This window comes from Octopus bimaculoides, chromosome 2 (assembly GCF_001194135.2).
Source record: "Octopus bimaculoides isolate UCB-OBI-ISO-001 chromosome 2, ASM119413v2, whole genome shotgun sequence".
Taxonomy (NCBI): Eukaryota; Metazoa; Mollusca; class Cephalopoda; order Octopoda; family Octopodidae; genus Octopus; species Octopus bimaculoides.
Genome location: NC_068982.1, coordinates 93,807,586 through 93,820,825, shown reverse-complemented (window position 1 = coordinate 93,820,825; position 13,240 = coordinate 93,807,586). Strand labels below are relative to the sequence as shown.

The following is a 13,240-nucleotide window of genomic DNA, read 5'->3' as shown; positions in this document are numbered from 1 at the left end:
CTTATGTTCATAGTTGTTTACATTAAGATCCACATGAAAAAACCATCTCCAAAGGGAGTTAAGCTTTGAATACAGAGAAGAACAAGGCTGGACATTTAGTTTTGTTCCTTCTTCCGAAAGATTGCCATTATTACTGTATACGGACAAATCACTTATTAGCATATATTTACAGTATAGAAATTATTACAAATTTGTCAGGGAAGTGTATATTACTGATAATTTCTGGCTAAAGTGTACTGGAAAGGAAAGTCAGTTTTGGTTGGATTTCATCTTGAAAGAAAAGGTCACTAAATGTTACAAAGAATTTAATACATCACAGCCATTTTGCTCTCATCTTGGAGACAAAAAGAATTCTTCGACTGGCCATTTCACAGCCTTCTTAATGCAATAATCAATTTCAGCGTATCATAAATTGTTTACATGTTCATATAATTATACATGCTATACATTATACAATCGTACATTCACAAACCATTGCAGATGAAGAAAGGTAGCTCATCAGACCACTGGAATATCATGGTTACAAGGACATGCTTTATTTAGCCTCTTTACATTCGTAAGATTATGGTTGCTTATACATATACATACATACAAGTGTGTGTGTGTGTAAATGGATAGACAGATAACAGTGAGGGTGCATGGCCTAATGGTTAGGATGCTGTACTCACAATCATGAGATTGTGGTTTCATTTTCTGGACTGGGTAGTGCATTTTGTTCTTGAGCAAAACACTTTGTCTCATATTGCTCAGCAATCACTGTGAAATCTGACATGTGGTACAATGTGCACCTGTTCAGGCAACGTAAATTTGATAGGAGTGAGTGAGCTAATGTACAGCACATACATTTCATCAATATAAAGAAATTATCTGTGCAGGTCATTTAACAAAAATTGAATATTCATACATTGTATTTGACAGAAGATTCCCTCACATATAACAGGGTTTCTCAATCTGGTACAAAGTCACAAATTTTGTGACAGATGTGTGTCTACTTAATAAACCTTAGCACTTGACTGGTATACTAACAATCTAAATAAAGAACCTCAAATAGTCCCTCAACCTGCTCCAAATAGCTTAATTTAATTCACATCAGCCCCCATCAGCTCAGAGAGAGAGAGAGAGACCATAGATTCACTGTCTGAAAGATCAAAAATGGGATGGTTATGGTTGGAATGTCTGATCAGTAAAAATAAACCAGAGCTAGAAGAAGAAAAAAAAAAAAACTGAATTCTTGGCTTTTACTGAGTCCTGTCAGCTGAAAGTCAACCCCAGCAGGATTTTAACTCAAAATAACAAAAACATTACAAGGAATTTTGTCAAGTTTTCCACTCAAGAAAAAAAATTTCTATCTAAAGTATACTTTATGTTTATAATTATATATTTACAATCTATGGCAATATGGAGAAACAACCTTATTTTCCCTTCAGGTCAAAAGTAACAAAAACTGGATCGTAACATAAATTTATACCATTACTTAAAAGTGACATGTACATAAAACTGTTTCATAAACTAGATATAAAATAGATAGTTAAAAAAAAAATTTAAGTGGTGGGTAGGTGGGTGGGGTTTCACTTTTGAGTAATGGCTAAAATGATGCTACACTACTGTGTTGAAGAAGTAAAACAATAAAAAGACTGAAAGAAAGTATTTTATAATTGAATATATTTGGTTGGTGGTAAATTAACAGCATACAATTGATTTGCCACAATATTAGTACCACTTGCTGGTTTCATGTTCTTGCCCTAATGACATATGGTAAGTCTTTTATATGACTAAATTTTTTTACTAATTACCAGTTACTGAAAGGAGACAACTGAATTGCAGAAAATGCATGCATAAAAGCTAGCAGAATCAAAAATAGTCCAACATATGGAACAGAAGGAAAATATTTGGTTCATTCCCTGCTGTTACTGACAATTAAAATATTTCATCTGTTTACTAACATGCTAACTATCAGATGTTACATTACATACTAATAGCATATAATAGAGTTGCAGGTTTCATGGCAATCAAGCAAGCTTTCAGGTGTTTCTTAGCAATATACCTATATATTATACAAGCCTAGCACACTTATGGTTCCCTCAAACTGAACAGATGACTTAAGGAGAAATAGTTTAAATCTTCCAATTTTTATTGATGGGAAAATCAAATTGTGTCTTCTCCAAAAGCAAATTCAGTATTAGAAAAAAAACTGTAAAAATGTAAAGTGAGTTTTTAATTGTTGATTTCAGAAGGAATTAAGCACTGCTAACATATCTTTTCTTTATACAACACAGTTATTGCAATCTCAATGCTTGAGCAATTATAAATTGGAAAAGTGAAAATAAAATGAAGATATAAAATGATTAAGTAGGATAATCCATACAAATACGATATCTTAAAACTGTGTATAATAGCAGTTGATATTTTTCAAAGTGGCCAATAACATGAACAGGTAAATTACCAGTTGAATTAACAATGCAACTTTAATTTCATAATGAATAACACCCAACATAGATTTAAAAAAAAAATAATTAATTATGCAATTAGAGCTCTCTAGAGACTACGATGCTTTAACAATTTTAAAAATTGGGAAGCTGCATTAAAAGTTTGAATTAAAATCTAGATTGAAATGTATTTATTTACACATGGTAGCGGATGAAACATTATAAAAAGAATTAATTGAAATAATACTTTATACATTGTCCAAGGAAAGCTAATATATAAAATAAATAGATGGAATCTTTTCTTTTTTTTTTTGATGAACATATACAAAGTAGCATTTACATTAATCAAGAAATGTCTTATTAGTATTCATGTATCATTTGTAATTTTCAAAACTGAAAACTTTTCCTTACTGAGATGTTTATCACTTGATGCACTATGAAGTGCAGTGCCTAAAGCCTTCTGACGATGTTTAATTTAAGATTTAATAAAATCTGCCAAATTTGAAAGCAATTATTTTGAAGAGTGCCAGCAAGAAGTACAAATATTGGTGATGACTAGCAAAAAGTAAATCGCAGTGTGGAACTTATGAGTAATTAGTGGGAGAAGAAATCGAGGATAAATGAAATGAGATGACACAGCAGTAGAATTAGTAAGGGGTATACTATGGATAGATTGTGAATAAATGAGGAATCACAAGAAAACTTGGAAGTAGGCTCAGTTAGCCTGCAGGAGGTATCCTGTAAAAGAGAAAAAGTTTTAGTTAATGTTAATGGGTAGATACCATGAGAGAAATAAAACAAGTGTGAGGAAGGGGATTACAAGGAGAGTAGTAATCACAATTAGAAAAGGAGGAAGATAGAAAACATGTGGAGAGGCAGTGTTGCAAATAACCTGCAAGGAAAGAGAAAAAAAATGGCAAAATATATATATATATTAAAAGAAATCAATGGGATACAAGGAGTTTCAGATCATCAAAATTTGGTTAGAAGAGATGTCCATTTGTCAACAACATTAAACACAAACTCATAGCAAAGAAAAAAAAAATCAAAAATACAATAAGAGTTGGACACACTAACTGAACCCTGGAAAACTTAACATTTTAGATTAAAACTCTAAAAATCTTTGTAAGTCTGACTAACTGTAAACATGATATAACTCTCACAAAAATCAAAGATGAATAAAATAAAAAATTTCCTTTACAATATGCCTTGCTTTATTATTATGGTACAAATTTCATCTTGAATCAAATGTTAATTTTTCTCATAATTGGATAAGAGCAACACATTTGTAAAAGTAAAATTAGAAGATAGTCTATATGATACATTACTGCTGGCAGAAATTATACTGCAGTTGTTGATATAACCTAAAACCTAAACTAAATTATTCAGCCTGTTGTGAAAACCATTTACTACAACCTTTGTAGATCAAACCATAAATTGCGTTACCAAGAATTTGTAATTACTCTAGGAGTGGACTGGCCTGAACAACAGACTTACTTATTTCATTATAAAAGAAAAACCAGATTCACCTTTTAGTATTTTCTCTATTAACTAGTGTTACATGTTAAATTTATTGCATCAAAATACTGAAACATACTGAACATATTGGCTAAGCAACATAGGTGTTAGATTAACCATAATGGTTTCTAACAAAAATCATTATCAAAGTCCACTGACATTGTATAGGGAGATTGCAAATTACATCTACATAAAAAAATACTGATTAGGTTGGCAAACAGGCAAGCTAATTTATATATAACTATTTGAAACTCAGCAGGAATGAAATAATTTAGTTAAGAGAAGTATATTTTTATGTTTAACCCTTCAGCATTCAGATTATTCAAATGTAATGCTTATTTATTTACATTGTTTTGAATGAATGCATTATGTTGTAATGTTGATATTTCAATGATGTTTTTTTATTTTATTTTACTTGCTTCAGTCATTTGACAGCGACCATGCTGGAGCACTGCCTTTAGATGAACAAATTCGCCCCAGGACTAATTCTTTGTAAGCCTAGTACTTATTGTATCAATCTCTGATGCCAAAGCACTAGGTTACAGAGATGTAAACACACCAACATCGGTTGTCAAGCAATGACGGGGGGGGGGGCACAGACACACACACACACACAATGAGGTTTCAGTTTTCATCTACCAAATCCACTTGCAAGGCTATAGTAAAAAGACACTTTCCCAAGGTGCCACACAGTGGGTCAGAACCCGGAACCACATGATTGGAAAGCAAGCTTCTTACCACACAGGCATGCCTGTGCCTATAAGTGTTTTTTTATTTTTAGAATGACATTGTAGGATAAGTATGAGAGGCCAAATCTGGTTGGTTTGAACATAAAACATGAGTATTTGGACCAGATATGGCCAGTTTAATTGCTTAAAGGTTAAAACGAATATAGTCTTGCCATGGAATGGTGGTTAATAACTAGGAACCAAATTATGTTTATGTCCTTCATTTGGCTGAGAACTTAGATTATATCCTCAAAACTTGTTCTCAAACAATATTAACTTTAAAAAAAACTTTAGTATACAGAATTTTAAAACAAATATAAACAGCTTTTACATATCAACAGTGTGGTCAACAGTCCACTTGAGAATGTGGGAATAAATTTAAATGCCAATAAACTAACGAACATTTCCGTTTAATTTATTTAAGTTCACAATACTTCTTTTCTGAGATAGCACGCAAATATCATGACTTTCGTAACATGAAGCATGACATGCTTACCACTTCAGAATGTGGAAATGAATTTAAATGCGAATAAATTAACATTTCCATTTAATTTAAGTTCTCAATACTTCTTTTCTGAGACAAATATCATGACTTTCATAAACATGAAGCAAGCATGACATGTCTATCACATGTTGCTAATGAAGATATTAAAAATTAGCCCATCACCCCTTTCCTGCTACAAACATCATCCAGTTTTTTTTACAGTCAATTTTTGTCTGATTATTCCCTATGGATAAATGATTAACCTTTTTAATACTAACCTACCAAGAGCTGCTCATCACTGTATGATACGAACTTCCTGTTTCAAAGTGATCAAAGTTAAACCCTTCCATCCAAATATCATGTTAATTTATGTTTCAAACACCAGCTTAATAATGACTAAGAAGTTATTTTGTTATAAATTTTTCATTGTTTTCAAAATTAAATACAACAAAGTGTTATTACAACAAGTATGGTAGCAAAAGGATTAAATCAATTTAAATCCAGTTGTGAGTCTGCCAAACTCAAATGATATTTAATCTGAAGGAAAATGCAGTACGGTCTCATTCAACATCAATTCATGATTTTCATTCAACTGGCAGTTTGGCATGAATAACCTGCCAGATGTTTAACATTTGACTATGGACAGTACAATGTGAAACATCTGAACTGCTTCATGAATTTGATCAGACCTATAAATAATCTTGTTTCAGGTGTTTTATATCAGTTTAGTTTTACATGGTATATTTCAACAGATCATACATATAAGATTGGTATGTCTAGTGCTAATAAGCTGCTGAAGATGGACTTGAAAAGAAATCTGAATATGCTGAGTAAAATGGGAGGTTGAACTGGAAATTGCTGCAAAGCATTTCACTAGCTACCATCATGGGCTTAAGTCCTGATTGAATGAAAGAGAGCTACAGCAAAATGTAATGGATTAGGTAAGGTCTGGTAACTTCCTAATTCTAGAAGTGCCTGAACACACTTCACCTACTTCCTGAATTTATTTTCGCTGCACTGAAACTTATCTTTTACACACACATGTGGTTCAAATTTGTTATATATTTACTTATAGAACTATCATTTTCAATGTTATAACTTATTTCTTTCAAATGCTTATATAATATAGTTAAAAATACTTTATAATATATTTAGTAATTACTTTATGTCATAATTTATACATAAATTGAGCTTCATAATTTATGAGTGAATTATATAGTTGTGTAAATAAATCTATAGTCTTGCTATAACCATCAAAAACAGAAAATTAACAGAAATGGTAGAACTAACTACATATAGTGCACTTAATACTATACCTCAGTATTCTAATTTCAAATGTCAGTGGCAACTCTATTTCATCCCTTTATGGACAGACAGTGACAATGTAGCTATTTACTAGAGTAATTTGTCCTTTTGCAATTTTCTATTCAGTTTTATATTTTACTTTAAATCATTTTGATGTGTTAGTAAAGCAGGAAACAACCTTGCCTGATATGATCTCTGACATGGGTATACTTATGAAACATAATGAACACTTAGTGTATTAACCCAATCATAAAAAAAAAATTGCAAGATTATGATAATGGTTTAACCCTTTAGTGTTTACACCGGCCAAAACTGGCTGAAAATTATTCCTCTTTGTTTGTTTAGACCAGCCAAATCCGGCCATATCTGATTCCTCTACAAAATCACTAAAAAAGTAAACACATCACATTACTGAATTCCTCGTAGCTTTGAGAATGTGAAATAAAGCTTTCCCACCTTTATTCGAGGAAAAATATGGTGAAATTTTTGAGACTTCTTGGTTTTTTTTTTTGGTTTTTTTTTTTTCAATGTTTGAAGAGAAGTGTATATATTTGTTTTTAATGATATGGTGTCAGCAGGTAGCAATTCCAACTTCAAAGGTTTTACTCTTGATGATGTACAAAATATAAATGAAAACAACTGATTTGTCTTCAGATGAATCACATTGACATTTATGAATTTTTGTTGTACAAGGAAGATTTTGGTAATGAAAGTGATGAAAATGATATTGAAAACATTATGACAACATGGTTGAAGATACACCAACCACAATTCCCGATTTTACAGAAAAGACTAATCTACAATACAGTCTACCTCCCAATGCTCAAACATTGGACTATTTTATTTTTACCAAAAAGTTTTTTTGAAACTGTCACAGAGGAAACAAATCTGCTCAATGCATAATTTCTATCCATGGAAGACCTGATCCATTAGGGTAGTCAACTGACACTGCAGAAATGCAACCTTTTCTTTTTATTATAAACATTATGTTTGTTATCAAGCAGCTTCCTCAACTGTGGAACTACTGGAATCCTCATATACAGTATGGTGATCCATACATCTCCAGCATTATGTCTAACTATAGTTAATTTATATATTCTTTATGTAAAAAGCCACAAGGTACCTCTGCCATCAAAGGGCTATGATCATTTAAAATTTTGGGTTGACATTGCGTCTTGGTTATGCGGGAACTTTTCTTTCAGAAAGCACAGAACTGAGAGAAAAGCAAAATTAACAGAGGTGGATGTCAACAGAGAAAATATTGACTTCCATAAAATGGAAAAATAGATGGAAGGAAAAAAGTTTGCAGACTGTGTTCACTGTAAGAAAGAAAAACTGTGAAAGGATATCAGGTTGAGACCTCATATATGTTTGTTTTGCACAGTGCCCTTGTGTAAAGGGTGCTTTGAAGAGTTTCACGATAGAATTATGGTAAAACTATATTTTGTTGTTTGATAGTAATACTATCATATATTTCTTTCAATTTATTACAAATAGTAAGTGAAAGAAAGAAATACATATTAATTTTCAGTATGTTACACATCTGTATTCACCTTTGCTTCACCTGTTAATGAGCTTTTTTCATTAGATGCATTCTGTTATGTAAATGTATTCATTAAATTGCATAAGAGTACATAGCCAATGGTATATTGACTAGTAAAAGAGTTTTGTACTTTATTTTCAATGAAAATGCTTGAATGAATTATAGAGAAGGTAAAAAAATTTGTACCGATTATACTTGTATTTTAATTAATGTACCTCATCTTGAAAAGTGGCAAAATTGTTGGCAGTTGATATCTGGAATAATTTTAGTAATAAATCAAACAGGTAAGACACATTAAGAATTTAAATTTTAGTGTTTAACCATAACGTTATTACTTTTACACCTGTTAATTAAATTTACTTGCCCATAAATGTCATATTTAATCAGCAAGATCAGCTAAAATTACATAACTATAATCCACTGGTATATAAGCACCCACTGATAAAATTTAAAAGCTGTATGTAAAAAAAAATTAAAGTTACAAGCAAATATTGTGAACACCCCTCTTGAACCTGAATAATTCAAAATAACATGAACAAATAAGCATTACATTTGACAGATTAATCTGAACATTAAAGGGTTCAACTCTTCATTACACTTCAGTTACCTTGGGCAAGTTATAACTTCTGGTTATGCCATCTTAAATATTTGCTTTGTGTATAATAATAACCCTTAATTTCTACGTTTAAAAATCTCTAGAGAAAAAGAGCTTATTATACATAATGAAATATGTTCAGTAGCAATATTTGAGCTCAATGAAATGGAAGAAATAGTATATATAGGGTTACGTGCCTACTATGAACACAATGCAATTGTTGTTAGCAGGAGGAAAGTTATTGATTAACAAGCCAGCATCCTATTGATTCCAAAAGTTATACTTATGGTTTCATTTGGAGCAGGTCAAGCAAAGCAAATAGCCCTATAGATAAGATACCAGCTTATCACGGATAATCATTCTTGTATCATCAATGGAAACAAACTACAATTTATGTATTCCTACTATTGTTTTTTTACAATGCTGAAAAGTTCCTATTTGGAGTTAAATACACAGGGACATTAGAGAGTTAAATCATTTGGATACCAACATAACAGAATTGATGAAATTATATGATTTGTTGATCACTCAGCTGAGCTTCTTGTATTCTATTGACTGCCATTTACTCTCTTTATACTTTATGTAAACAACCAACTGATTGTAACAGCCACAATAAATAACTAACAATAACAGAATTAATGGTATTATAGTAATTAACGTAATAGTGCAAAGTACATAGTTAACATAACATATTCAAATACATGTGTAACACAGTAATAGAGTTGTAAATATTGTTTGATATTTCCCATTCTAAAATTCTGACAAGAACAATAAGACTATCTGAAAATATTTCCAAACAATGTGTGTTATAACAGGGTTTATTTGTCTTGGTGTACTATAAAATTTTGGTAATTCTGTTGAAAGATTTTTAAGGTGAAAGCATAATTCTGTTGAAAGATTTTTAAGGTGAAAGCATAATGTCATTTACATTCATCAAATACAATCATGTTAAAGATGTGAACCTTCTGCAATTCATGATAAAGAAATAAAAGAGGAGTGGGACTATACAGAACCAGCGTAACATAAATAGTTACATACATTCATTTGGCACTGAGAGGTATAGAAAAACAATGAGTTACATAATGCTACCATGTTAAAAGAGATCAGCTGTAATGATATTTAGTAAAGTGCAATCACTGCTTATAAGCTGTAAAGGTTTTGAAAGATATCAATTTCAAAATGCTAATAAGATAAATTGCAATCAGCTAAGATAGAATTAATGTTGTATATTTCTAATATATTTTCTAATTGCCCAAATGATTTATGCAAACATACTGCTCTAAACATGAGAAATAACTGTAATTAAAAACTTTAAAAATACAATTTGTCTGCTCCAATTACATGTAATTGACAGCAGAATTAAATGGATATGGGGACAGGGAGTAAGGAAGGATCACAATTATTGAAATTTCGTGAAACCAGTGACCTGTCTATTTGCAACACCTACCTATCAAGTAAAGGCACAAGCCATATAAACTTTACATTTCCCAGGAAATGAGATAAAGATGGTTATGAACGCAAAGCCTTTCTAAGGTGAAGAATATACCACACAACATAGTAATTATCAATGACTTCAGAGAAAGAGTTAGACCCACAAAGTAATTTGGAAAAGGCAGATATGGAAGGTGAACAAGTTCTTGACCAGATGTAGATACAGAGATGTACGAGCGGATGTGTATGACAGAAGGGAAAAGGAAATAGAGACTTATAAAGAACAACCTGAAGTTTCTACAATATAACCTTATGCATAATTATTGCCAGACTGAATGAAGGTGATATGGTGGTGGAACAGTATATAGAACCATAATAGCTAATAGACAGGCCTGGAAAAACTGAAACAAAAAAGGGGCAGCAGAAAACAATATGAGGTGATTAAGAAAAAGCTAGATATCAGGTGTACTTAATAAAGAGGAAGAATCAGAAAACAAAAAGTCTGTACATATTCTGTAATATTAGAGGGATAAGTGTTCCAAATTGTAAGGCAGAGAAATATACAACACTGAAATGGAGAGAAGTGTGAAAAGAATGATAGCAGCACATTTGCCATCAACAATGCCTATAAGCCTATAAGAAAATATTATTATAAGTAACTGAATGAGCAGAATGCTTGGGGAAGCGAAGCACTTCAGGTAAATCCAACAGAAGGATCAGTCATTGAAGTTGACAGCTGAATGATCAAAAATGTGATAAAAGATATAGAGGGGAAAAAAGGCAGTTGGATTATCTAGTATAGTCACTGGGATGCTTAAATATCTGGTAAAGTAGGTCCATATCCTAGTCACTTGCTCAGTTAATCAGGCAACACAAGATGTCATACCCAACAATTTGCATAGTTTATCATTGTAAACTGCTACAAGGGCAAAAGTGAAGTTCTAGAATGAAACAGCTACAGAGGCATCAAAATGTTGGACAAAGTTATGAAAGTTACAAAGAGTTATAGCACAACTGATTAGTAAAGAGAATTAGCATAGATAATACACTACTCAGGGAAGTGCCATGACAGGGTGCTACCAATGCTCTCCTCCTAATGAAACATTTACAAGTGCCTAACTAGGGATACATCACTCAGCCTAGACTTTGACAATCTGGAAAGAGTTGTTCACAGGACATCATTTCTATAGTCCAGTAATCACTAAAAAAACTAAATGTAGAAGAATGGTTTTTGAAACTTGCACAAGTCATGTACAGAGGTGACAATCAATGCAGTGAGGCTAGGCTTTCATTGGAAGCTACTTGTGTTGTATAAGTTACTTTGAAGGCATAAACCTAAGAAGAGGTACATTAGGAAACAGCAAAATGTATTATCCTTAGACTGAAGAGATGGTCCAAATGTTTTCAACAGAGCACTCTCCACTAAGGGTGCCAAAGAGCAAGGTGTTGTTGCCAACCAATGTTACAAATCAGCCTATAGCCACCAAAAAGAGTATGGCATGGCATTTTATTGTGCCACTGAATATTCAGATCAGTGTCTTAAAAATAAAGCTTGAACATTTGGTTGCATGGAGCAAAATGAATGCTCGATATTCAACTTTTACATATCTGATTCTTGCTTCTTAATCTATCAATTGTAAGATATAAAGAGGGTTGCAGTTGTTTAGTCCTTTGATGAAATCTGTACAAACATAACCAAGCTCATTTTTTTTTTAAGACTATAAAAGTGATTTGAGGAAAATTTGATAGCTGCTGCAAGAAGATAGAGTAAAAATATAGAGGCTCTCTCAGCTCATAAAATAGAGGTCAGAATATTTTGTAGAAAATAATATGGCAATATAGAATGCATGTGAATTAATGCTTGCTTTCATCTAAGTACAACAGTTGAGACATTTGAAATCAACTTTATTATTATTAATAATTAATGTCCCAAACATCAGTAAACTGCAAAAGACTGGCTTTAAAGTTATTGCAGTTTTCACAAGCATCTCACCCTTGATAGGATACAATGTTGATATCAAATATTACAAACTGAGGCTGTTGCAATACCTTGTTCTTATGTGAGATGCAGTGGCAACCTGTGCAGGCATTCGGTACCAGTCCTTCCAGTATTTTCCATATGTAATTACATATCTCTACCACCTGCGCTCCAGGGAGTAGAGACAGTGCATTCAGTCGCTCCCTGTAGTTCATCTGCTGGACTGTGGCAATCTTTTTTGTATAGTGACACTGACTTGCCTCAAGTTATGTTGTTAGCTTGACACTGTGTGGTGACCACAACTGAGAGCAATAGTCTAGGCAGCTCAGAACAAATGTCTTCCATAGAGTCAACATGACTTTTTGATCCCTTGTTCAGAATGTCCACTGTATCCACCCTGCCAGTTGTCTGCACTTTGCTGTCAACAATGTGCATGTGAAATGATGCATCACTACACATGCTGATGCCCAGGTCACTCACTGTTTGTAGTTTTGGGATTGCAGTACCTTCAGGTCCTGTGTATGCCAGTTGGGAGGGCACTTGTGACCTTGTAGCGCAGTACTTGAAATCTTTTAGCAGTGAACTGCATATTATTTTACTGTGCCCACTTGTATATTGCATTTAGGTCATTCTGCAGGCTTATAATATCATCAGGATTCTTTATTGCATGAGATAGTTTTGTGTCATCAGCATAGCTAGTAAGAATGGTTGTGCAATTGACCATGGGCATATCCAGGTATGTGTGTGTGTGTGTGTATATATATATATATATATATATATATATATATACTCTTTTACTTGTTTCAGTCATTTGACTGCAGCCATGCTGGAGCACCGCCTTTAGTCGAGCAAATCGACCCCGGGACTTAATCTTTGTAAGCCTAGTACTTATTCTATCGGTCTCTTTTGCCGAACCACTAAGTGACAGGAACATAAACACACCAGCATCAGTTGTCGAGCAATGTTAGAGGGACAAACACAGACACACAAACACATACACACACGCACACACACACACACACATATATATATATGTATATATATACGACGGGCCTCTTTCAGTTTCCGTCTACTAAATCCACTCACAAGGCTTTGGTTGGCCCGAAGCTATAGTAGAAGACACTTGCCCAAGATGCCACGCAGTGGGACTGAACCCGGAACTATGTGGTTGGTAAGCAAGCTACTTACCACACAGCCACTCCTGCGCCTATATATATATATATATATCCAGA

General features: G+C 32.8%; 1 protein-coding gene across 10 annotated transcripts in view; it reads right to left on the bottom strand.

The window, feature by feature from the left end:
- LOC106871763 (protein phosphatase 1 regulatory subunit 12A) overlaps positions 1-13,240 on the bottom strand; it is a 216,364-nt gene that overhangs the window by 47,727 nt on the left and 155,397 nt on the right. Inside the window, exon 20 of one of the 10 annotated variants that reach the window (XM_052978468.1) lies at positions 2,778-3,164. The exons of the other annotated variants lie outside the window; for them this stretch is intronic. Coding sequence (XP_052834428.1) covers positions 3,021-3,164 — 144 coding nt within the window. The 3' untranslated portion in view covers positions 2,778-3,020. Of the gene's footprint in view, positions 1-2,777; positions 3,165-13,240 lie in introns of those variants that run through there. 10 annotated transcript variants of the gene reach the window in all.